The sequence below is a fragment of the Pithys albifrons genome, chromosome 23, assembly GCF_047495875.1.
Source record: "Pithys albifrons albifrons isolate INPA30051 chromosome 23, PitAlb_v1, whole genome shotgun sequence".
In the NCBI taxonomy this organism is placed as follows: Eukaryota; Metazoa; Chordata; class Aves; order Passeriformes; family Thamnophilidae; genus Pithys; species Pithys albifrons.
Window position 1 is genome coordinate 2650936 of NC_092480.1, and position 21267 is coordinate 2672202.

General features: G+C 59.6%; 3 protein-coding genes across 6 annotated transcripts; all 3 read right to left on the reverse strand.

Annotated features, from left to right (window-relative positions):
• Positions 1 to 166: 166 nt before the first annotated feature.
• TAGLN (transgelin) lies at positions 167 to 3215 on the reverse strand. The gene is made up of 5 exons (XM_071576333.1): positions 3118 to 3215; positions 1438 to 1636; positions 1178 to 1355; positions 984 to 1086; positions 167 to 776 (listed from the first exon to the last, which is right to left on the reverse strand). Exons 2-5 carry the CDS (start codon positions 1615 to 1617, stop codon positions 635 to 637), a joined length of 603 nt encoding a protein of 200 aa, XP_071432434.1. The 5' UTR covers positions 1618 to 1636; positions 3118 to 3215; the 3' UTR covers positions 167 to 634.
• Positions 3216 to 3944: 729 nt separating this feature from the next.
• SIDT2 (SID1 transmembrane family member 2) lies at positions 3945 to 11003 on the reverse strand. 4 transcript variants are annotated; one of them, XM_071576254.1, is made up of 28 exons: positions 10494 to 11002; positions 10186 to 10307; positions 9918 to 10079; positions 9772 to 9817; positions 9586 to 9687; positions 9428 to 9511; positions 9150 to 9261; positions 8976 to 9041; positions 8771 to 8864; positions 8575 to 8630; positions 8284 to 8295; positions 8077 to 8145; positions 7922 to 7996; positions 7671 to 7733; positions 7162 to 7283; positions 7009 to 7082; positions 6848 to 6914; positions 6641 to 6714; positions 6410 to 6533; positions 6209 to 6326; positions 5994 to 6130; positions 5808 to 5916; positions 5652 to 5728; positions 5499 to 5545; positions 5102 to 5207; positions 4886 to 4996; positions 4691 to 4804; positions 3945 to 4600 (listed from the first exon to the last, which is right to left on the reverse strand). In XM_071576254.1, exons 1-28 carry the CDS (start codon positions 10716 to 10718, stop codon positions 4538 to 4540), a joined length of 2631 nt encoding a protein of 876 aa, XP_071432355.1. In that variant the 5' UTR covers positions 10719 to 11002; the 3' UTR covers positions 3945 to 4537. The 4 variants fall into 4 exon arrangements, with proteins under 4 accessions (XP_071432355.1, XP_071432356.1, XP_071432357.1 ...); XM_071576255.1 differs by lacking the exon at positions 8284 to 8295 and having other exon boundaries at positions 10494 to 11003; XM_071576256.1 differs by lacking the exon at positions 7671 to 7733 and having other exon boundaries at positions 10494 to 11003.
• Positions 11004 to 12293: 1290 nt separating this feature from the next.
• PAFAH1B2 (platelet activating factor acetylhydrolase 1b catalytic subunit 2) lies at positions 12294 to 20463 on the reverse strand. The gene is made up of 6 exons (XM_071576334.1): positions 20381 to 20463; positions 19119 to 19206; positions 18674 to 18763; positions 17789 to 17905; positions 16891 to 17013; positions 12294 to 15984 (listed from the first exon to the last, which is right to left on the reverse strand). The coding sequence occupies exons 1-6, from the start codon at positions 20410 to 20412 to the stop codon at positions 15706 to 15708; spliced, it is 729 nt and encodes a 242-aa protein (XP_071432435.1). The 5' UTR covers positions 20413 to 20463; the 3' UTR covers positions 12294 to 15705.
• Positions 20464 to 21267: the final 804 nt, after the last annotated feature.

The window sequence follows — 21267 nt, forward strand, 5'->3', positions numbered from 1 at the left end:
AGAGGGCAGAGTCTTCCAAGCTGGGCAGGGAAAGCCCAATCCGCAGTTGTGTTTTTCCCAGGTTTGGAGCTGGAAGAAGGAGCAGCCTTTTAAGGAGGGTGGCTTTGCCTTTTCCAACATCACCAGCCAGCAGCGACGGGAGCAAACCTCATCAGGCCACACCAGATGATATATAACCTTTTAATTTCGACAAAAACGAAGTACAAAACCGAGGCCGAATTCTCTTTTTCTCCCCATTCGCAGGGATCTCTGCGGCAGTGGCGCGTGGGGGGCTGCGGGCAGGGAGGCTGCCCCATGGGCTGGGGCTCGTGCCCATCCCACCCGCCAGCCCCAGTGGGGAGCAGCGAGACACCCATGGGTGCCAGCAAGGGCAGGACCAGCTGGGGGGGATGCGAGGCCGGGGGGCAGAGGCTGCGGCCCCGGGGCTGGGGGGCTGCGTCGGGGCGCGTGCGGCCGCTGGCGATGGGGCGTTGTTGGGGCGCTGGCGTTGGTTGGGGGCGTTTGCTCCTCAATAAATACCAATCGGTGCGGGGCTGGTGGCGGCCGCCGGCGCTCGGGCGGCTGCGGCGCTGGGCCAGGGGGGAGCGGAGACGGAGGTCCCGGCTGGGGAGGGCTGGGGGCGGCGAGGGGGTGCCTAGCTGATGATCTGCCGGGGCCGGCCGTAGCTCATCCCCGCCTGTGACGCTCCCTTGTTGGTCCCCATCTGTAGCCCGATGATGTTCTTGCCCTCCTTCAGTTGGCTCTCGGTGAACTCCCGCTTGTGCTCCTGTGCTTTCCTGCGGGGCACAGGGAGAGGCTGTGGGGCACCTGCACCCCTCTGGGTGCCCAGCAGCCCCACCCTGATCCCCACCCTGATCCAGCCCCTCTCCCTCGGCATACCCCCTCCATGTGCTCCAGGGTGCTGTGGGCAGTGGAAAGAGCCCCCTCTAGGCAGCCACAGGGCAAGGGCGTTCCCAGACCCAGCTCTGCACTCCCCCACTTACTTCATGAACCAGTTGGGGTCCCCGTGGTAGTTCCCATCATTCTTGGTGACCGCCAGGCTCCCCAGGGCCATCAGCGTCCTCTGCACTGCTGCCATGTCCTTGGCTGCCAAGGGATGGATGCAGGGATATGAGGATGGGCACAGCACAGCAGGGCAGCCCTGCATCCCCCAACCTCAACCACCCCACTCCCTCACCTTCAAAGAGGTCGACGGTCTGGAACATGTCTGTCTTGATCACGCCATAGTCCTCAGCTGCCTTCAGGAACTGGGCAATCTGCTCCATCTGCTTGAAGACCATGGTGGGCGGCGCATCAGGGATCTTGATGGGCTTGGAGCCGTCAGGGTAGAGGCTGTTCACCAGCCTGCTGAGCACCTGCCACAGAGGGGAGCCTGAGCTTGCTGCAACACCCATGGAGCTTCCCACCAGCTGCCCACACCCCTGTGCCCCCACTTACGATGCCATTCTTCAGCCAGACCTGGAAGCCCAGGCGGCCCCGCTCGGGGCGACCCACTGTGGACCCGCACTGTGCCACAATCCACTCCACCAGCCGGTCCTCCAGCTCATCATCATACTTCTTCTCAATCTTGGACTGCACATCCCTGCTCATGCCGTAGGCTGGGCCTTTGTTTGCCATGGCTGCAGTGGTGGGAGACCTGGCAGCACAGCAGAGACCATCAGGCTGCGAAGATGCTGTCCCTCTATCCCAGGACCCCACAGCACCTCTGTGACATCCACCTCCCACCCTGGTGCTGTGAGGACATGCCCTTCTCTCAGCTCTTCCCTTGCCACACAACAGCCCTGCAGCTCCATCCATGTTCTCTTTGGAGATGAGTTCATGGCCATGGCCCCCAAAACCTGCCTGGACAGAGGGTTCCTGTCCTGGCAGAGGTGCCTCATCCCAGTCCCTTTCCAGCTCTTAGCTGGCACAAAAATCCCTGGTGTAGCTGTGCCAGGATCCTGGTGGCAGGGTGACCACAGCAGGGCTGGGTGGCCATGACACAGCAGTTGGCCACACCATGCTGGGGCAGGGTGCCCATGGGGTGGCCTCGGTGTGGCGGGTCCGGGTGCCAGGGAGGAGCACAGGCAAGGCAGGAGTGGTGGGAACTGTGCCCGTGCCCTTGTAAGGACATGCTGCGGGCAGGGATGGCAGGTATCTGGCTTCGGGCATGGCCCGAGGGTGCCAGGAGGATGCCAGGGAGGATCCCAGGAGGGAGAGGCACTGTGAGCATCAGCCAAGCCCTTGACAGAGCTGGCCTTGCTCCTCCCTACACGGCTTCTTGCTTGGCATGAAGCCTCAGAGTGCCAGGGCTGTGCCCTCTGGGAGCTGTGTGCTAGGTCCCACATCCATGCCCTGTCTCCAGTGGGCTCATCCCGACCGCTGGGCACAGGCACCCCGACTCCTGCAGGATGGGCTGAGACCTGGCACGGCTCAGTGCAGGAGAGGATGCTGACCCTACTTGCTGCCAGGAGGAGCCCCACGGGCAGCCTGTGCCCAGATCCTGAGCACTGCTGGGCACGACCAGTGATGCTACACCAATCCTGCTCTGTGCCCTGGCCTGACCTGGCAGAGTGGGTCACACACAGAAACGAGTCCCACCGCGCACAGCTCCCTCGGCCACACGGCGGCAGTGCCCATCAGCTACCTCCGGACCTGCCAGCCCCGTGCCCATCTCCCCTTCCCGCCGAGGCACAGGGCAGAAATGGGAACGTGGGGGTTGGAGTCGTCCCCTCCTCTCTGCCCTGAGTCCCGCACGGCCCCTCGGGCCACCGCGGGGCTGAGCCCGGTGGACCCACAGCAGCAGAGCCCCGATGGAAACGCGGTCCTGAGGGGCAGGAGCAGGACAGAATCCCGGCAGTGACCCCAGTCCGAGCAGGGGAGTCCGACCCTACTCCGGGGCGCAGCGGCACAATCCGAGGAGTAGGATTCCCATCCCGAGGAGCTGCATCCCACCCGGTGAAACAGAATCCCCATCATTCAGGGAGCAGATCGTAGTCCCGGGAGCGGCTTCGCTGTCCCAGCTACAGGGTCCCCATCGCTGGAAGCAGCACCCCCATGCCGGGAGGGCGACATCGCCACCTCGGGAACCCTCCCCGCCGCCCCTCTCACCCCCCCACTTCCAGCGGCAGGACTTACAAGCGGCTGCGGACGAAGTGAGGGCGATGCTCGGCGCGGGACCAGCGCTCTGCCCCGCGGGGACCCCGACCTTGCGCTAAAAGGCGGGCGGCGGGCCGGTGATGTCAGCGGGGCGCGGGGCCCGGCCCCCCCCAGCCCTCCCTCCCGGGGCGCCCATCCCAGGCACCATATTTGGGGAAAGACTCCGAAAACCAGCAACGAAAGCCCGTGGCCGAGCATTCCCCGCGTGCCTCCGCCCCAGCGGGGCCGGGGCCAGGGCGGAACCGGGCCGGGGGCTGATGGAGTAAATCCTTTTATAGCCAGGCGGCCGCGCCGAGGGCTCCTGCCCTGACTTCATGGCTGGTTTCCCCATGTGCTCACCACTGGGAGCGGGGGCGGCCGAGTGGGATCCCCGTGGTGACGGTGCCCGGCCGAGGCTGCCGGGGCGGGCAATGAAGCTGCGGGCATCCCGCGGGCACGGCGCCTGGGCATCCCGCAGCATCCCGGGATTCCCTCTGCCCCGCGGGCACCAGCTAGAGCGGGTCAGGGCACAGCCAGGCACGAAGCAGAGCTTTGCTGTCTGTGAAATGGGACACCCCTGAGCATCCCTCCCACCCCTGGGGCTGTCAGGCCCCCACTCCGTGCCGCACAGACCATCCCCAGACTCCCACAGAGGCTCTGCAGAGCAGCAGCAGCGATGCTCAGCCCCCGCAGCATTTCCACTCTCCCAAAATCCCGTGGGGAGAAGGAGACAGTGCCACAGCAGTGGCTGGCTGACACCCGGTGGCAGCTGGTCCCTGGGACCCTCTTGAACTGTCACTGCCCAGGCAGGAGGCATCAGGCACAGGCAAAGTGCAGACACTTTAATGCGAGTCCCTTCCCAGCAGATCCACGCACGGAGAGAGCGCGGCACGTCGGTGGGAGTGGCAACAGGGGCCCACCGTGGCCACCCCCCCTTCCTGGGACACTGAAGAAGACACAGGTGGGGCCTCTCTGGCCACTGCCACCATCGTGCTGGCCCCACACATCCCCACCTGCCACCCATACGACTCAGGCACTGAAGAGAGACCCACACCTGCGAGCTCGGGGTCCACGGAGCTGCTGGCACGGCGCTTGCCACAATCCCCTCACCGTGCCCATGGGCACACGGACATGGGGCAGCAGCACCTTTTCCAGTGTCACTTGCCACCGATGAGGATGCCCTAGTGGTCCCCCAGTGCTGTTTTTGGCCACAATAGGCCCAGGGATGGGCATGTAGCGCCTGGAGGGACCTGGCCAACAGGGAGGAGGTGCACTGGGACCCCCAAGCTGCGTGGGGAGGGGGACGGAGTGGCTGGCAGGACCTGCAGCGCAGACATCCCTCCCCAGGGGTGGGTCCCCCCTCCCGGGGCTGCGGCTGGGCGTTTGGCACAGTCCCTGGGCAGCGTGAGGCTGCAGGCTCCTAGAAAACGTAGATCTTGTCCCGCTGGACGCAGTCCAGGTCATCGTCCAGTGTCAGCAGCACCTGCGGAGCAAGAGGAGCGAGGGGAGAGGGGCAATAGTGAGTGGGGGGCTGGGGGCAAGGGTTTGCCATGCCAGTGGAACCAGCACCTACCAAGAAGGAGCCGAACATGGCGATGGAGGAGAGAAAGTGCCAGATGTCGTGGTCATCAAAGAAGTCGAGCAGGATGCAGTCACGGTTGTGCTCTCGAGATTCTGCTGGCGTTTTCTGTTGGCGACAGGGACAGTGTCACTGTGCCCATCCATGGCCACCCTACCCACCCTGCTGCCTGGGCCACCCTTCTCTCACCTGCCAGGTGCTCAGCCCCTGGAAGAAGAAGAAGAGGGCGAAGCCCCAGACCACGGATGTGCTGATGATGCAGAGCAAGGGAATGAGCTTGATGCGCTCACCACTGCGTAGCTGTGGGAGAGCCCAGGATCAATGTGTGGGCAGGAGCTGGCAGCAAGGCCCTGCCCTGCTCTGCCCTCCCCACCAGGCCTGTGGGGTCAGTGGCTCAGCTCCCACCTTCATGATGATGTAGAAGGCAAAGTAGAGGAGGAGGTTGCAGATGCCGATGGCCAGCAGGTAGGAAGCAAAGTCATTGGGGCGGACAATGAGGCCGTAGGCAGCACTGGGGAGGCAGGGACAGACAGCAGGGTCAGTGCAGCCTGGGGCCCCCCGTGGTGCTTGCTGTCCCTGAGGCATGTCAGCAACCCCTGGGACATCAGGCAGTACATGTGGCCACTGGGGTGCCACAGCTGCAGGGGGACCTGTCATGCTGGGCTCACAGCTGCCAGGAGCTGGCTTTCCTCAGCCCAGGCCCAAGGGAGGGACGGCAGCTGGCGGGGCTGTGCCATAGGAGTGGGATGGGAGCAGCAGCAGGGACGGGGATAAGCAGGATGGAGTCTGTCTCTGCACTTACAGCGACCAGTTGATGATGTTTCCCATGACCAGGAGCACCATTCGGTCCTGCAAAGGGTGAGGAGGATGTGAGGGGTGGCAGGTGGCCACTCCAGGGTGGGGCCTGCCAGGAGGGCTCTCCACAGAGCCAGAGGGCTCCAGTGCCAGCACTCACCACGTACATGGGCCCACTGCACTGTCGGACACAGTCTGTGTACAGCACGTGCAGGATCCTGCGCAGGATGCCTGAGTCTGTGGGGAGAGGGGAGGTGACACTGGGGAGGCCACAGCACTGCCCCCTGCCCACCCCGCTCATGGTGCCCCTGCTCACCCAGCTTCCAGCGCCCCATGTAATAGAGCTGGGTGCTCAGCAGCAGCGTGGCCACGATGTGGATGACAGAGAAGACAATCCAGAAGGCTGTGTTACCCTTCCCAAAGACCTGCAGGGTAAGCAGGGGGTTGTTAATGACCTGTGGGGTGATCTGTGTTTCCACCCCCCAGTGCCTGCCATACTCACCACACCGACCACAGAGAAGAAGATGACAAGGGCCAGGCAGGCATAGGCACTGTAGGCACTGGCATTGATGTCCGGGTGGCGTTTCTGGTAGAGCTTCAGCATGCAGAGCCCCGCGATCATGTACATGAAGGAAGTGTCTGGAATGGAGGGACAGAGGTCAGGGTGGTGTGGGTGGCCCCAGCACAGGTGGCTGGAGGCTGGAGGGAGGCACTCACCAAACTGGAAGTTGGTGTAGTTGGGGCAGACATGGTAGCAGGCGCTGAGCAGCCCTTCCATCATGAGGGCGGTGCCCATGGCATAGAAGAGCCCGAAGTGCTTGGGGATGCCACACTCCTGTGGGGCAGAGGGAGGGGCAGCAGGGGGGTCCTGGGTGGCTAAGCCCACCCCAGGGTATCCCAGCAGTCTCCATCCCTTACCAGGGCGTGGGCATCGTTGCGCAGTAGCGCCCGGTTGTAGTTGATCTCACGCTGCAGGATGATAAGCAGGAAGAGCAAACCCAGCAGGACGTATCCCAAGTTGCTGAGGATGTTGTTGAAGGCGCTGCAAGGGGCCAGTCCAGACGTGAGTGCTGTAGACCCCACTCTCTCCTCAGGGCTACAGTGCAGTCCTGGGCACAGGGGAGCCCCAGCCACCCACCCCAAACCCACCTGAGGTTCCCCAGTGGGTGGGCACAAAGGAAGTTGTAGTAGCAGATGTCCTGGTTGCCAGTGACGTTCACCACCTGCATTCGTGACCAGGGTGAGGGTCAAGAGGGACCCCCAGCGGCATTCCCACTGTGCTGGGGAGCACATTTTGGGACTGCAGCCCCCAGAGCTCCTGGGAGCCCCACTTACTGCCAGCCTGGCCCCACTTACTGTCTGGTAGGTGATGACAAGCTGGATGACAGGGAGGGCATAGAAGACAGCAATGGTGGCAATGTTCCTGGGAGAGGCAGAGGAATGTCAAGAGGTACCTGCTGCCTGCTCCAGGTTGGGACACTGCTCAGTTCCCCCATCCCCACTGCCCCCCCACTCACCAGAAGTAGATCTGGTACTTTTTCCTCAGCACCCGCTTGTCCTTGCGTGCCAGGTCGGCCACGCACAGGTATTTCTGGAAGGAGAGGTGGGTAAGGGGTTGCCCAGGCAGTGGGGAGCAGCCTGCATGGCCCAGGGGCCGGGGTGGGACACACCTTGGTGCGGATGACGTTCTTGTCATAGTCAATGTCGGCCAGCGTGTCGTAGTCGTCCTCCTCCACGGAGCTGAGCGAGTCGAGGCGCGGCCGGCCGGCCACGTTCTCCAGTGACCGCTCCCCTGTGGTCGAGCCAGGGCTGTCGGCAGAGCCCCTGGCCCAGCCCACCTCAGAGCCCACCCCATGGGACCCCAATCACACCCAATTAACCTCTTGGCTGCCTCCCTGCCAACTCTCACCAGGGACAGGCTCCAGCTCCCCACGGACCCTGTGCTGGCACTGCCCCAGGGAGATGTGGCTGAGCCCATGCGGGTGAGCAACACCCTGTGTCCATTCCCTGGGACTTTGCCACACTGGGCAGACAATGTGCTGCCCCACAGCCCCTTGGCACTGCTCTTGCTCTGGGGGAAGGGAGCAGGGAGCTGGGGTGCTCTGTGCCCCAGGCACACACTTGGGGCTGGGCAGATTTTGCCTTGATTGGCCCGACCCTGCCCAGTACCAGCATCTACCCATGGGAATGCTCAGCGGCCTCGTCGGGGTGGAGGACGTGCGCCGCTTGAACTGCTCCTGCCCTTCAAAGGAAAGCCACAGTTACTGGAGGAGGGTTCCCTGGCGTGTGCCCACCCCACCAATGGAGACACTGCTGTGGGTTGCTGCCAGCCCTGGGACCCTTCCTGGAGATGGAGAGGGGCACGGTTGGGATGCCACTGGTGACGTGGCTCTGCAGGGCTGCAGCCACACCAGTTGTCCCACAACTTACCCACATAACTGTAGGAGACTTCTGTGGAGCCCAGGCTGTCCGTGACACCCTCAGTGCTGCTGGAGGAGCCGTTCCCTGCAAGGATGGGCAGAGGGTGGGCACAGCCCATGGGCAGGGGGTGAGAGACAGGGTTGGGGACAGCACATGGCACTCACCGAAGGAGCCATAACCGTAGCTGTCGTATGCACGGCCCAGGAAGGAGTCAGGGATGCTGTGGGAGTGACCTGCAGGACAGGATGGTCCAGTCACCCCTAGTGGCACCCCTATCCCAGGGCTGCATGGCCCTTGGGCTCAGAGCAGTACCCCCTACCCCTGCTCTGGCACACAGTGAGCTCAGAGCCAAGGACAGAGCTGGCACCTACCCAGGAGTGATGCTGGGAGTCCCCGGAAAGCCGTGGGAAGAAAGAGACAGAGCTGGTGAGATGCAAAGCCCCAGTAAAACCCTGCAAGCTCCATAGTGGAGAAGTCTGGGACCCCCCTGTCCCCCTGACACTGATTTGTCCCCAGGGAGCTGAGGGGCAAGCGGAGCTCAGAGTGATAGTGGGGAATTCCCACAGAACCAGGGGCTTTGCCATGGGCTCAAGAGGGCAGAATAAGCAGGAATCCCCCAGGAAGACCTCTCTATGTCATTGGCTGCTGCCTCCATCCCTCACCTGTGTCCAGGCTGGGTGAGTCCATGGCTGACAGGAGCCCCTTCCTCTTGTGCTGCCTGTCAAGGGAAGCAGAAGTCAGCCTGGCTGTGCCACTGCTGGGGCGAGAGGGCACAGCCCGAGGGCCCTCACCACACTGAGCACAGGATGGTGCCCACAGGCTCAGCACCCAGAGGGGCAGTGACACCCAGGGACTCACCGGCAGCCCTCCCAGCAGGCGATGAGCAGCGTGAGGACGTAGAAGGACAGGAAGATGCTGAGGCAGAAGAGCACACTGCTCACGTAGGCCTCCGCTGTGCCAAGCCAGGACAAGCCCTCAGGAAGGGATGGCACCTCTGGGGACCTGCTGTAGGTCCCTGCAGAGCCCACCACCTCCCAGCACCCCCAAACCCTCCCAGACTCACAGGTTATGGCAGGTGACACCATCACCTCCAGCATCTTCTGCCGGTTGTGCTGATCCACGGGTTCATCTTGGGAAAGGGCACGGATGGGGTTCAGCTCACTGCCCTGTCCCCAGTGTGTCCCCACACACAGCCCATGGCAGCAGGGTGGGTGCCTCCCCCAGCCCCCCTGAGTACCTGGAGAGGAGTTTTTGGAGAGGGGGTAGTAGGGCAGAGCCCCACCACAGGCCTCATCCTCCGTCTTCACCACTACCACCACGTAGAAGCTGTGGCTGGGGAAATCCTTCTTCTGCAGCAGCCATGCCAGGGGGAGAGATGGGGGTCAGCAGAGCCCACCTGGGGATCTCCATGCCAGAGATTATCCCAGGAATAACCTGAGGTACTTGGCAGCACCAGGCAGGAGCTGATGGCAGCTCAGCCCCATGGCACAGCCCACAGCACAGCCCCATGCCCACCTGCACCGTGATGGCTGCCTTCTTCGTCATGGTCTGGTACATCCCAATGAAGGCCACGTTGTTGTCCAGGTCGTAGACAGGGCACTGGGGGAGGCAGAGGGGCCATCAGCCCTACGAGGCACCACAGGTCACCCAGAGACCCCACTGCCCAAACCTACCAGGATGTCCTGGATGGAGATTACGGAGCAGGGGAAGGCCATGGCCGAGGTCACCTTCACGATCACAGAGTCCAGTTCCTCAGGGAACTCATACTTGAAGTACTGCAGGGGGGGAAAGTGCCCATTGCAGCCACGATGGCCACGTGGCACAGGCCCCCTTCCGTGCCACACTGTGGTTCTCCTCACCTGTGGCTGGGCAGCCGTGGCGTTGAAGCTGAACCTTTCATTTGTCCTGCAGAGAGAGCGTGGAAAGATGATGGGTGGCAAGGGGACCCTGCAGTCCCCACAGGCAGCGGGCAGGGACAGGGACAGTGGCACGGGGCTCCCCTCACCGCAGCACAAAGTTCTCCACGCGGGTGACTCGCAGTTGGTATGAGGTGTTGACAGAGAGAGTGGAGACATCCACGTAGAAGTGTTGGGTCTCCACCTCAGCCTTGGTCTGTGGCTGGCAGAGCGTGCGGCTCACCTCCTGGTACGCGTATTTGCGCTGGTACCTGGGCAGGCAGAGCTGTGTGATCCCCCCTCGCCTAGGGGAAATCCTGTCGGGGGGATCCCAGCCCCGGGGGGGATGCCCTGCATGGGGAACCCGCTGGTACTCACAGACCCCGGAGGATGAGCGGCACCTGGAAGGAGACCACCGCCTCCTTCTGCCTCACCACGAAGAGCACGGGCCGGTCCTTGTGCTCGGAGAGGACATTGACGGACACCCGCACGCCCTCGGTCTGCGGGGACAGGGCAAGAAGAAGCATTGGCTGGGCAAGTCGGGCCGCGGCAGCTCATCCCGAAGGCTGGACTTTGCTCGGTCGTCGTGGCAGAGGCTGCTGTGCCCCGCACACCCAACAGCCCCGGCGTGGGGCGGGGGACACCCCAAGGGACATCCTGCCCCCGGTGGTGCCCCCCCGGCTCACCCTGTTCCTCCGCACGCTGTGGTTGAAGGCGTAGATGTGGAGCAACTTGGCGTCCACCCAGTCGGTGTAGGTGATGTTGAAATGCGCTTCCGTCTCCTGCACGTCCCGTCGCTGTGGCTGTGGCTGTGGCTGTGGCTGTGGCAGGACGGGCAGCGGGGGCAGCAGCAGCAGCAGCGCCCCGGCCAGCAGCGCCCAGCCCAGCGCGGCCGTCCCGGTGCCCGGCATCCCGTCAGCATCCCCGGCCAAGGTCCGCGGGGCGGGACGGCACGGCACGGCACGGCACAGCACGGACGGGGAGAGCCGGGACGGGGCGCTCAGCCGGGGCGCGCCCGGGCGCGGTGCCCCATGGCGGGGCCGGAGCGCGGTGCGGTGCGGTGCGGGGGATGCGCGGGGACCGCTGCTGTCGGAGCCCGGTACCCCGGATCGCGATCCCGCCGCTCTCCCTCTCTTCCTTCCCGTTCCGCAGCCGCGGTAAACACGGACCGGCGGTGACGTCACGCCCGTCGCACGTTAAAGAGCCCGGTCGGGGAAGTGACGCGGCGGGCGGGGCCGGGGGGACAGCAAGGGACTGTCCTGTGCCCGGCGGGGGGGACCGGCCCGGAGGGGAACCCCCGCCCCAGGGAACCCCCGGCGCCATAGAGGAGCTCCCGCTCCATATGGGATCCCCCATGGAAAGCCCCGTTCCATATGGGACGCCGTAGGGGATGCCCTGTCCCCAAAATTTGAGTGCCCCTCTCGTAATTTGGAGTGCCCCTTTCCCCAATTTTTGAGTGCCCCTCTGGAAAATTTGAGTGCCCCTCCCCAAAATTGAAGTGCCCCTCCACAAAATTTGAGTGCCCCCTCGTAATTTGGAGTGCCCCCTCCCCACTTTTTAGTGCCCCTCCCCAAAATTTGAGTGCCCTGCCCAAAAATTTGAGTGCCCCTCCAAAAAATTTGAGTGCCCCTTTCCCCAATTTTTCAGTGCTTCTCCCCAAAACTTGAGTGCCCCTTTCCTTAATTTTTGAGTGCCCTTTTCCCACAATTTGAGTGCCCCTTTCCCCAAAATTTGAGTGCCCCTCTCCCCAGTTTTTGGGTGCCCCTGTCCCGTTTTCGAGTGCTCCATAGGGGATTCCGTACAGGAATCTCGGTTCCATATGTGACCCCCACAGGGGATGCCCTGCCCTATGGGAGAGCCCCTGCCCCCCATATAGGACCCCACAAGGCAGCCTGGTTCCAAAGGAGTCCCTGCTCCATAGGAGATGCCATAGTGGAGTCCCTGTCCTACAGGGAACCCCCCCAGTGCTCTGTCCATGCTCTGGACCCCCACCAAGCCTCTTGCCCAGTCTGTCTGTCCCCAAAGTCCATGGGGACGCAGAATAATCCCCTGCCAGGCCAGGGATGGTTCTGCCCCATCATTCCTTTCTTCTACCATTCTCTGGGTTCCCACAGGGGCTCCTACAGCCTCTTCCCCATTTGCAGTGTGCTTCATCACCTGAGAGAGAAAATTCAAAGTAAATTGGGAGTTTTCCCACGGTTGAGGGAAGCAGGAGTGATGCCACGGTGCATTTTTTGTGTCTCTGAAAACACCCTCAGTACCAGCTGCAGTTGAGCCAAACACTTCCCAGCCCTCTCTCCAAGGGCTCCATGGCCTTTATATCATGTTTCCTGTGCCTGCAATTGTGGGGTTTCTTTATTTAAAATCCCCCCCTGAGTGGCTCAGTCTCACATCACCTCACACAAATCCACTTTCTGGGCTCGCTCTGACATCCAGGACCTCTGGCTGCTGCTTCCTGCACGGGATAAATGGCACGAGACAAGTGCTGCTGCTATTGTGCACTTTATTTCTCTGGGCCCTCCTCTCCCTGAGGATCTCCCAGTTTGGACAGTCTGCACGTTGTTTCCAGGTACAGGTGGTGGCGCTGGTGGCAGATGGAATGACCTCAGGGACAGACGGATGCCCATGCGGGACTAGAAGCAGAACTCCAACTGACTTCTTGGCTCTGACTGAACTGGAGTTGCCTCCATGGGATGGCTGTGAGGGGGATTGTGTGGGGATGTGCATTCCCTGTTCACTCCAGGGCTGTTAAATCACTCAGCAGTTGAACATGAACCACTGTCCTGTCGAGGGCCAACACAGGTGTTCCCTTTACCTGCAGCATCTCACTCACAGGTCTGGCAAAGGACCTCAGCTCTGCATGGGGAAAGGCGGAAAAACAGACCAAAAAAAAAGCCCCAAATGGAGCACACAGAAGCAGGAATTAAACTAGCAGAGAGGATTTGGCTGAACACAGCTCCCAGAGTCATGGAGGGCTCACGGTGGGAGGTTTGGCAGCACCTCCTTGGAGACCAGCTGGGAGTGACCGAGACAGAGGGCAGGAGACGCCTCGGCACAAACACACACACACACACACACACACACAGGCTGCGACACGGTGGGTGAAACATTGACATTTATATCGAAATATGCACTAACAGTGAGTTCTACCAGCCGATGCATTTTTGCCAAAGCAGAATCACAATGGTTGTGTCCCAGGGAAGGCTTGGGGTGGCCTCACCCCCCCCGGCCCCGGCACCTCACAAGACTCTTGTCATTTCACATCTTCGGTTTGTTTTCCTCCCTGCTGCAATAAACACGAAACTGGGAATGCTCACTCAGAGGAGACCTTTGCTCCAGCCCAGGCCCATCCCAAGGGACACCCAGAGCTGGAATTGAAGCTTTCCCACCACGAGGCACTCAGTTTTCAGCACTAGGTGAGTGAGGGGGCAGAATGTTGCTTACACCACCTCTCAGGTGAGCAGGGCAGTTTCCTGGCAGGCAGAGCCAAGCCTGAGTGGAGAGGATGCTGTTCCTCCCTCTCCAGCACTGGCAATGGAGCAAGAGCTGTGAGCACTGAACCAGCACAGAGCGTGGCACCTCAGCAAGCCAAGCCTAAGCAGAGCCAGCAGAGCCTCCCTGGTGACGCTCCAGAGCCTGCCAAGTCTCCCGGTCCACTTGGCAGCCTGCCAAAGGGGCTGACTCACAGAGAGCACAGGGTGCTGAGTGAAGTCAGAGCTTTACTGGAGTACATTCCTGGTTAGCATCTCTTCAGCCAAATGCAGCAGCAGCAGGAGGGAAAGCAGGGATGCACAGATTAACTAGCACACATTTGCCTTTTCTCACAAGCCTGGAGAGATGGAAAGCTCTCAGGGAGCAGAATAGGGTTTATCCTGGCTCCCTGAGTGGGCTGAGGGTGGGATAAGCCCTTTCCAGGAACTCTCCACTGCAGTGCAGTTTTAACATTTGTTTTTCCACTCGCCCTTCCCCAGTTTCTCCAGCCAGTACCTTACAGGAAGCATGAGCAGCATTCCCTCAAAGCCTGCCCTGCAAGGCCACAGAGTGCAGAGTCTCCCTCAGGGAACAGCACCCCTAGGCTGGATCATGGGGGTAGGATGTGATCCCTCCTCTCCCATGACACTCTGCAACTCCCTGTGTCTGATCCTGGCAAGGGGAATGCTTCACCTTTCCTTCATCTGTGTGTAGATCACATATACTGGAAACAAAACACACACTATGCATGCAATCCAGGCAGGAATCCTGCTATGATCAAATCTACAGGAGGAGGGGGATGAGGTGGGACGTTACGGGATTCCTCAAGGCTAGGTCAGAGTTACACACCAGCCCCTTGGCCACAGCAAAGGGCAGACAGACTATGTACAGTACCTATGGGCTTCAGCAAGGACCTGACACCTGGACACCCTCCCTCAGCACGTGGAGTGAAGCTCTCTGTTCCTCACAGATTTACCTGCTGAGCCCTGCATGTGTTACTCACAGGAAGCACAAACTCAGTGAGGCCTGTGTGGCACCACTTTGTTCCAGCTCTGGCAGGTAAGCCAGGGAGGAAGAGATTTGGTTTAAAATAATTCTCAATTTGCAAGTTATTAGTTCATCCAGGGCTCTTTGTGGGTCCAACTGTTTCTTTCTGAAAGAGAACCTCTCAGTTTTAAATGAAAGGCTGTTTCACTAAAAACCAGCCCTCCTAACTACAAACCAAACTGAAATCCCACTAAGCCACAGCCCCTTAGGAGGGCACCTGCCCCTCCAGCTTCCTTGCTGGAGGTAAGGGGCAGTGTCCAGGGCAGCAGGAAAAGCTACACCTTCACTTTTTACTGTAGTTGCTCAAATAAAATGTTTATACAAGTAAACCAGTAGGAATAAAGAAATATACACCTTGGGATCTGTAAAGCTTCAGATTTGAGCCTTGCAGCCAGGGGCTGTTAGCTTTAGAAAAAAAAGGATGTAACAGTCATATCCATAAAAAAGAAGAAAAAAAGAACAAGGAACAGCACTGCAAAGAGCCCTGTGGTACAGGGACCTCAGAGGGATGTCTGTCAGTTCTAGGGAGTGAGGAAGTGACTGCCAGATTACCAGATTATTAAAATCCTACACTGAGCAACTGCCAAAAGCCAGTAACACCAGAGGCAGGAGGAGCAGGGGAGAGCAGCAGCTCCTGGACAGGAGTGTTCCTGGGAGAGCTACGTGGAAGGGAATGAAGGTGCCCCCAGGAAGAGCTGCGTGGGAGGGAAGGAAGGTGCCCTGGCTAGCAGGCATGGGGAGACAAGCATGAGACAAGCATCTGGGAGTGTTGCACAAACTCAGATAACTGTTTGCTTCTTTAAATTTCTGAATTCCAGTTTCATGCTGCTTCAGAAAGGAGTGAGAAAGCAACACGTGTCATTTAAACACCCCAGTAAAAAAAAACCAAAACCAAACAACAAACAAAAAATCTCCAAACCCGTAAAAGGTGGGACTGAGTTTGGAAAAATGCATCTGTTCTGGCTTTTGCAAGTGGAATGTGATTCTTGTTCCCAGGCAAATACACAGAGCATGATGGCTACAGCCAGGAATGGTGAGCCAGGAGCGGTGTCAGACAGGCTACAAGGGGTTCTAGGACAACCACAGAGCAACAAGACATGAGTGGGGCACAGAGTGACAGTCCTGTTCTCGTTTTAAATGAGGAATGGTTTAAAAGTAAAACTCTTCTTCAGCTAATTTCCTCCTGCAATAAAACCAACCAAGCCGGCCCTCGTATGTACAAGACCAGTTAAACATGAGCCTTCCCCCTCAAAACACTAGGTACGGACATCCGGTAACATTCTATAATGGAAAGTGCTTTAAGAAAGAAGGATTCTGTAGTGCCAGTGACAGAACTGATCTGATGGGCTGGATGATGCTCTCAACGCTGACATCAGCGGCTCAGGCCAGGGCAGCTCGTTTCTCCTCGGGGGTCTCCTCCAGCAGCTGCATGATCAGTTCGTGGAGGGGTTTGCAGACCTTGGCGTACCCCCCGCCCGTCAGGTGCAGGAAATCGAACATGTCGTGGTAGGAGATGGTGCCATCCGAGTGCACGAAGCCCACGTCCACGTCCAGCAGCTGCACGTTGGGCAGTTTGGGGAGCGAGGCTTTGAGCAGATGGTTCACCTTGGCGTTCTTCTGCCGCAGCGGGTTTGGCTTCTCTCCACGAGGTAGCAGGCCCTGGCACAAGGAGGAGGGGAAAAAAGAGCTTTGTATGACTCTGATGCCTGTTTTACCCTCCAGCTCAGGCTGCCTGTCAAGATTTAGGATGCCTGTGACAAGAGGAATTCATTCCTTGAGTCAGAATTTGTCCATTCAGACCTAATACAAAATGCAAGTGAATCATAGAATGGATTGGAAAGACCTCTGAGATTATCAAGTCCAACCCTTGGTCCAACTCCAGTCCCTTTACCAGATCATGGCACTCAGTGCCATGGACAATCTCAGGTTAAAAACCTCCAGGGATAGGGAATCCACCCCCTCTCTGGGCAGCCCATTCCAATGCCTGAGCACTCTCTCTGCAAAGAATTTCTTTCTGATCTCCAACTTCAATTTCCCCTGGCAGAGCTTGAGCCCATCGTGCCCCCTTGTCCTATTGCTGAGTGCCTGGGAGAAGAGACCAACCCCCACCTGGCCAGAACTTCCCTTCAGGCAGTTCCAGACAGTGCTGAGGTCACCTCTGAGCCTCCTCAGCTGAACACCCCCAGCTCCCTCAGCCTCTCCTCATAAAACTTATGAAGGAGCCAGATGAGCTGCAAGTATGACTGGCAGGGCACCTGCTTTCTTTTAATATTTAAATATATCAGCTTGTGTTCTTTTGTTGTTATTTTTCCTGCCAGTGCTCAGCTGCTCTGCAAGAGAGGCAGCAGTTATGCTGTTAGGATAAGGAAGCCAACTAGAATTCCCAATGCCAGCTTGGATTTGGGCACCTATTTTCCCTTCAAAGGACTTCCTCAGCAACACTTCTGAGTGGGATATTTGATGGGATGAGTCCACCCACCTCTGGAGAGGCCAAAGGAAAAGCCAAGCCAGCAAGGGGAGGCACAAAGCAGAGGACAGATGAAGTGAGAGCTCCCAGAGACATACCAGTACAATGACTTTGGCCTGTGGCTGCTGGGTGTTTATCAGGTGCACGATGGCCTCGATCCCCCCTGCTACTTCTTCTGCTGTGTTTTCATGATTATTTGTTCCAACCCAAACAACAATAACCTACAAGGAGAGAGAAAAACAAAAAAAAGTGTTTGCAGCTTTTCCACAGTGAGTTGTAACAGGCTGATGATCCTGAAATCCCTGCATAAACAAACATCATCCGTGGCTGGAGACCTGCAAGGAGAGTTGGGCTTAAGGCTCAATTCAGGCTGCCAGTTTAGCCCTGGGGCAGGCCCTGCCCACCGTTCTCAGAGAAGGCACCTGTCCAGGGATGCAACTGCAGGTGCAGAGTGGGCAGGTGACCTTCCCTGCACACCTGAACATCCTCACCATCTCTGCAGCAAATACTTGCCATCCCTTTCCACAAGGCACCAATGCAGCTCAGGCCCAAGAGATGGGGCTGCAGCTCCAAGCTACACCTGGCACAGGTAAATCACAGAATGGCCTGGGTTGGAAGGAACTTTAAAAGGATCATCCAGTTCCAACCCCCTGCCATGGGCAGGGACACCTCCCACCAGCCCAGGTTGCTCCAAGCCCCCTTCAACCTGGCCTTGGACATTTCCAGGGATGGGGCAGCCACAGCTTCTCTGGGCAACCTGTGCCAGGACTTCACCACCCTCACAGGGAAAAATTTCTTTAGTATCTAATCTAAACTTATTTTCTCTCTGTTTGAAGCCACTCCCCCTCTGCTCTGCTCCCAAACACACCCCAGTGCCTGGAGCACCCAGTGCTCAGACACAAATGTCCACCTGCTCCCTCAGCTCTGCCCCATTCAAGCCCTGGAGTCTCCTCTCAGTCAGCACAGGGCTGCCTGGAGGGGTTTTCTGCTTTGTACCTTGGGTTTAATGTTCTCCAGTTCACCATTTTTCAGCCTCCATAGGACATGTCCCGTGGTGTCTCCACCAATCCCAAAATTCAGTGCGTGGAGTGGTGAGAAGAGCTCTCGCCATATCTGTAAGCAGAAATCAAGGTGTGAAGGGAAGACACTACACAGAGAATTAATGGGAGTCCTTCTCTGAAATCTCCCTCCACAGAGAGCATTTAGACACAGAATGAGCCTCTACTTTATGGAACTGCTGATGTTCAAGCTCTCAGACCTGGCACAAAGGGGAAGATTTCTTGAGCAGTGATTTGTTCATCTCAGCAGAGACCCAGAGTGCTGAAATGTTGCAAATCCAAGCACGGGGCCACTGAAGGAGGAATCTGTGACCTGATTAAATCCTTTTCATCCCCAGGTAACAGAACCAGAACTAGAGCAGCTGCCACCATAGCAGAGCTCTTCTTTGTCCCTAGAGCCAAAAAGCCACTGCTCTCCTCTGCCTCAAGTTTTAGGGAAAAGCCAGTGTGCCAATGCCTCAGGCACCTTGAGTGCTACAGGGTCAAACATGTTCTGGCCACACCAGGGACACCCACAGGGGATTTGGTGGCCCCTGGGGAGGCTGGAATTTGAGAGCCAAGGGGTTGTGTGCCTGTGCCAAAATGAAGACAGGTTGTGGTGGCCCCAGAGGAGGAGGCCAATGGCCCAGGGAGGTAAAGCAGCCAAGCAAAGCCACATAGAGGCACTGGGGGGTTCAGGAAGCAGGACAAGAACACCTTGGGAGACAGCAGTGAAATGGGAACAGAGGGAATTGTTGGTGTTGCACGTGATCTCCAGTTACTGGGTTAGAGAGAGGTACATCCCAAGTCCTCCAACCCACTTTTGTGCTCCCCTCATTCCTACCTCGTACTGCTGTAGCAACTGCACCATGGAGTCCCCCACGAAGAGCACGTCGGGCTCCTTGTCTTTGCAGTCCAGGACAAACCGATTGTGCTGGGAAAGAGGAGCTGCAGGTGAGCTCCAGGGGATAATTCCTCCTGGGCATCCATCCCTGCTGCAGGGCAGGGACAGCTGCCCAGAGAACCTCCCCTGCTCCCTTCCCTACATGAACCCACCACCCTCTTGGCACCCCTTGGACATATTTACATGGATTGGCAAGATCCCCTCTCAGTCTTCTCTGTACTACCCAAGCCCAGCTCCCACTCTCTTTTCCCATCAGAGATGCTCCAGATCCCTTCTCCAGGATACACAGGCAGGACACACAGCTGGCCTGAGCAGCACTGGCCCAACAGACCCCCAGGGATGAGAATCCCCCTCCCAGATCTCCCAGTCCCCCACCCAGTCTCACCTGTGACATCCACCTGTCGTCCCCCTGGATGTCCTCAGCAGCATGTGGAACTGCTGCCGGGTTGGAGTCCCCCATGCCCATCCTGTTCCTGTGGAAAAACAAGTCCCCACGAGCTGCTTCCAGCTGTGCCACACCTGGGGAAAGGGCTGTCTGGCTGCTGGAAAACACTGCCCTCCCTGACATCCACAGCTCCTGCCTATTCCTGTTGGCTGATAACAACAGGGATGTTATTCCATGCATGACATTCCCCCGGAGCCACGGACATCCCAGCATAGAAAACAAAGGCCAGCTCTGAGGATGCCCTGCAGACCCACCTGAGCTTTAATAACCCAACAGCAAGCGCTGATACTTTGGAGATTAGCCCCTATTAATTAATGTCCAGAGATCCAGCTTACACTCCCTGAGCTCCACAGCCCAGGTGGATAATCTGGCTCTGGGAGCAGAGCAGCGTGCTGGGATTGATCCTGGAATCACAGAGTGCCTGGGGCTGGAAGGGCCCTCTGCAGATCGCCCAGTGCAGGGTCACCCACAGCAGGTGACACAGGGACACATCCAGGCGGGGCTGGGATGTCTCCAGGGAGGGAGCCTGGAAAGGTGTCTCCAGGGAGGAAGAATGACGCTCTGGAAAGAAGTTTTTCCTCATGGTGGTGTTTCATTTATGACCGTGCACTGGGCACGGCCGAACAGAGTCTGGCACCATCCTCTGGGTGGATATTCGTGCGGATCGATGGGGAACCCTCTCAGCCTTCTCTTCCTGGGCTAACCACGCACCGACCGCACCCGGGACGCTCCAGCATCCCTGAGGATCCCGCAGGACCCACACCCAGGATGCTCCAGCATCCCCTCGGATCCCCCGGTACCCGCACCCGGGGCGCTCCAGCATCCCTACGGACCCCGCAGGGCCCACACCCGGGACGCTCCAGCATCCCCTCGGATCCCTCGGTACCCGCACCCGGGATGCTCCAGCATCCCTACGGACCCCGCAGGGCCCACACCCGGGACGCTCCAGCATCCCCTCGGATCCCCCGGTACCCGCACCCGGGATGCTCCAGCATCCCTACGGACCCCGCAGGGCCCACACCCGGGGCGCTCCAGCATCTCTACGGACCCCGCAGGATCCCCACCCGGGACGCTGCGCTCACTCGCTCCGCGGCGGGCCGGGCTGGGCATGGCGGCTCCCTGCGTGCCCCCGTCCCCTGCGCTCCCTCCCGCGGATCCCCCGCGCCGTCCCGGCCCTGCCGGCGGGTCCCCCCCGCACTCACGGCGGCAGCTCCTCCTTCCCCCGCGACTCCATGGCGGGCGCGTCCCCTGCGCTCGGCCCCGCGCGCCTGCGCCCCGCGCTCTGTTCCGCTTCCGCCACGGCTTCCGGCCCCGCGCGCCCCCCGCGTGACGTCACCGCGCGGCCTCCTGACGTCACACCGCCACGTCCCTGACGGCTCACACACCCCGCCCCCCCGCCCGGGGGAGTGACGTCACGCACAGCGAGCTCCCCGGGTTTTCGTCCCCCCAAAACCCGCAGCGCCTCCCCCTCCCTCCATGACGTCATTCCATCGTCACCCCATGACGTCATACTGCCCTCCCGAAAGGGGTGTGTGAATCGGCTGATGGCCCCTCCGCGGGGAGTGACGTCACGCACAGCGACGTCCCCTTCCCGTGTTTTGCCCCCAAAGCCGCAGGGCCGAGCCTTCCCCCAGGCAGAGACGTCATCCCACCATCGCCCATGATGTCATACCGCTCCGAGGGGAGTGACGTCATCCCACCATCCCCCATGATGTCATACCGCTCCGAGGGGAGTGATGTCATCCCACCATCCCCCATGATGTCATACCATCCCAGAGGGGAGTGACATCATCCCACCATCCCCATGATGTCATACCCCGAGGGGAGTGACGTCATCCCACCATCCCCCATGATGTCATACCCCCCGAGGGGAGTGACGTCATCCCACCATCCCCCATGATGTCATACCGCTCCGAGGGGAGCGACGTCATCCCACCATCCCCCATGATGTCATACCCCCCGAGGGGAGTGACATCATCCCACCATCCCCCATGATGTCATACCCCCGAGGGGAGTGACGTCATCCCACCATCCCCATGATGTCATACCCCGAGGGGAGTGACGTCATCCCACTATCCCCCATGATGTC

Bases quoted from the DNA above. Each gene is read 5' to 3' on its own strand.
- TAGLN (XM_071576333.1), bottom strand. From the start codon at position 1,617: ATGGCAAACAAAGGCCCAGCCTACGGCATGAGCAGGGATGTGCAGTCC. The intron at 1,356-1,437 runs GTAAGTGGGGGC...CCTCTGTGGCAG, and splicing joins TCTGGCTGAAGAATGGCATC to GTGCTCAGCAGGCTGGTGAA. The intron at 777-983 runs GTAAGTGGGGGA...TGTGCCCCGCAG, and splicing joins GACCCCAACTGGTTCATGAA to GAAAGCACAGGAGCACAAGC.
- SIDT2 (XM_071576254.1), bottom strand. From the start codon at position 10,718: ATGCCGGGCACCGGGACGGCCGCGCTGGGCTGGGCGCTGCTGGCCGGG. The intron at 10,308-10,493 runs GTGAGCCGGGGG...CTGTCCCCGCAG, and splicing joins ACAGCGTGCGGAGGAACAGG to ACCGAGGGCGTGCGGGTGTC. The intron at 4,805-4,885 runs GTGAGAGAAGGG...TGTCGCCAACAG, and splicing joins AGGGGCTGAGCACCTGGCAG to AAAACGCCAGCAGAATCTCG.
- PAFAH1B2 (XM_071576334.1), bottom strand. From the start codon at position 20,412: ATGGAGTCGCGGGGGAAGGAGGAGCTGCCGCC. The intron at 19,207-20,380 runs GTGAGTGCGGGG...GTTTTTCCACAG, and splicing joins GGGAAGGAGGAGCTGCCGCC to GAACAGGATGGGCATGGGGG. The intron at 17,906-18,673 runs GTAGGAATGAGG...TTCTGCTTACAG, and splicing joins AGTTGCTACAGCAGTACGAG to ATATGGCGAGAGCTCTTCTC.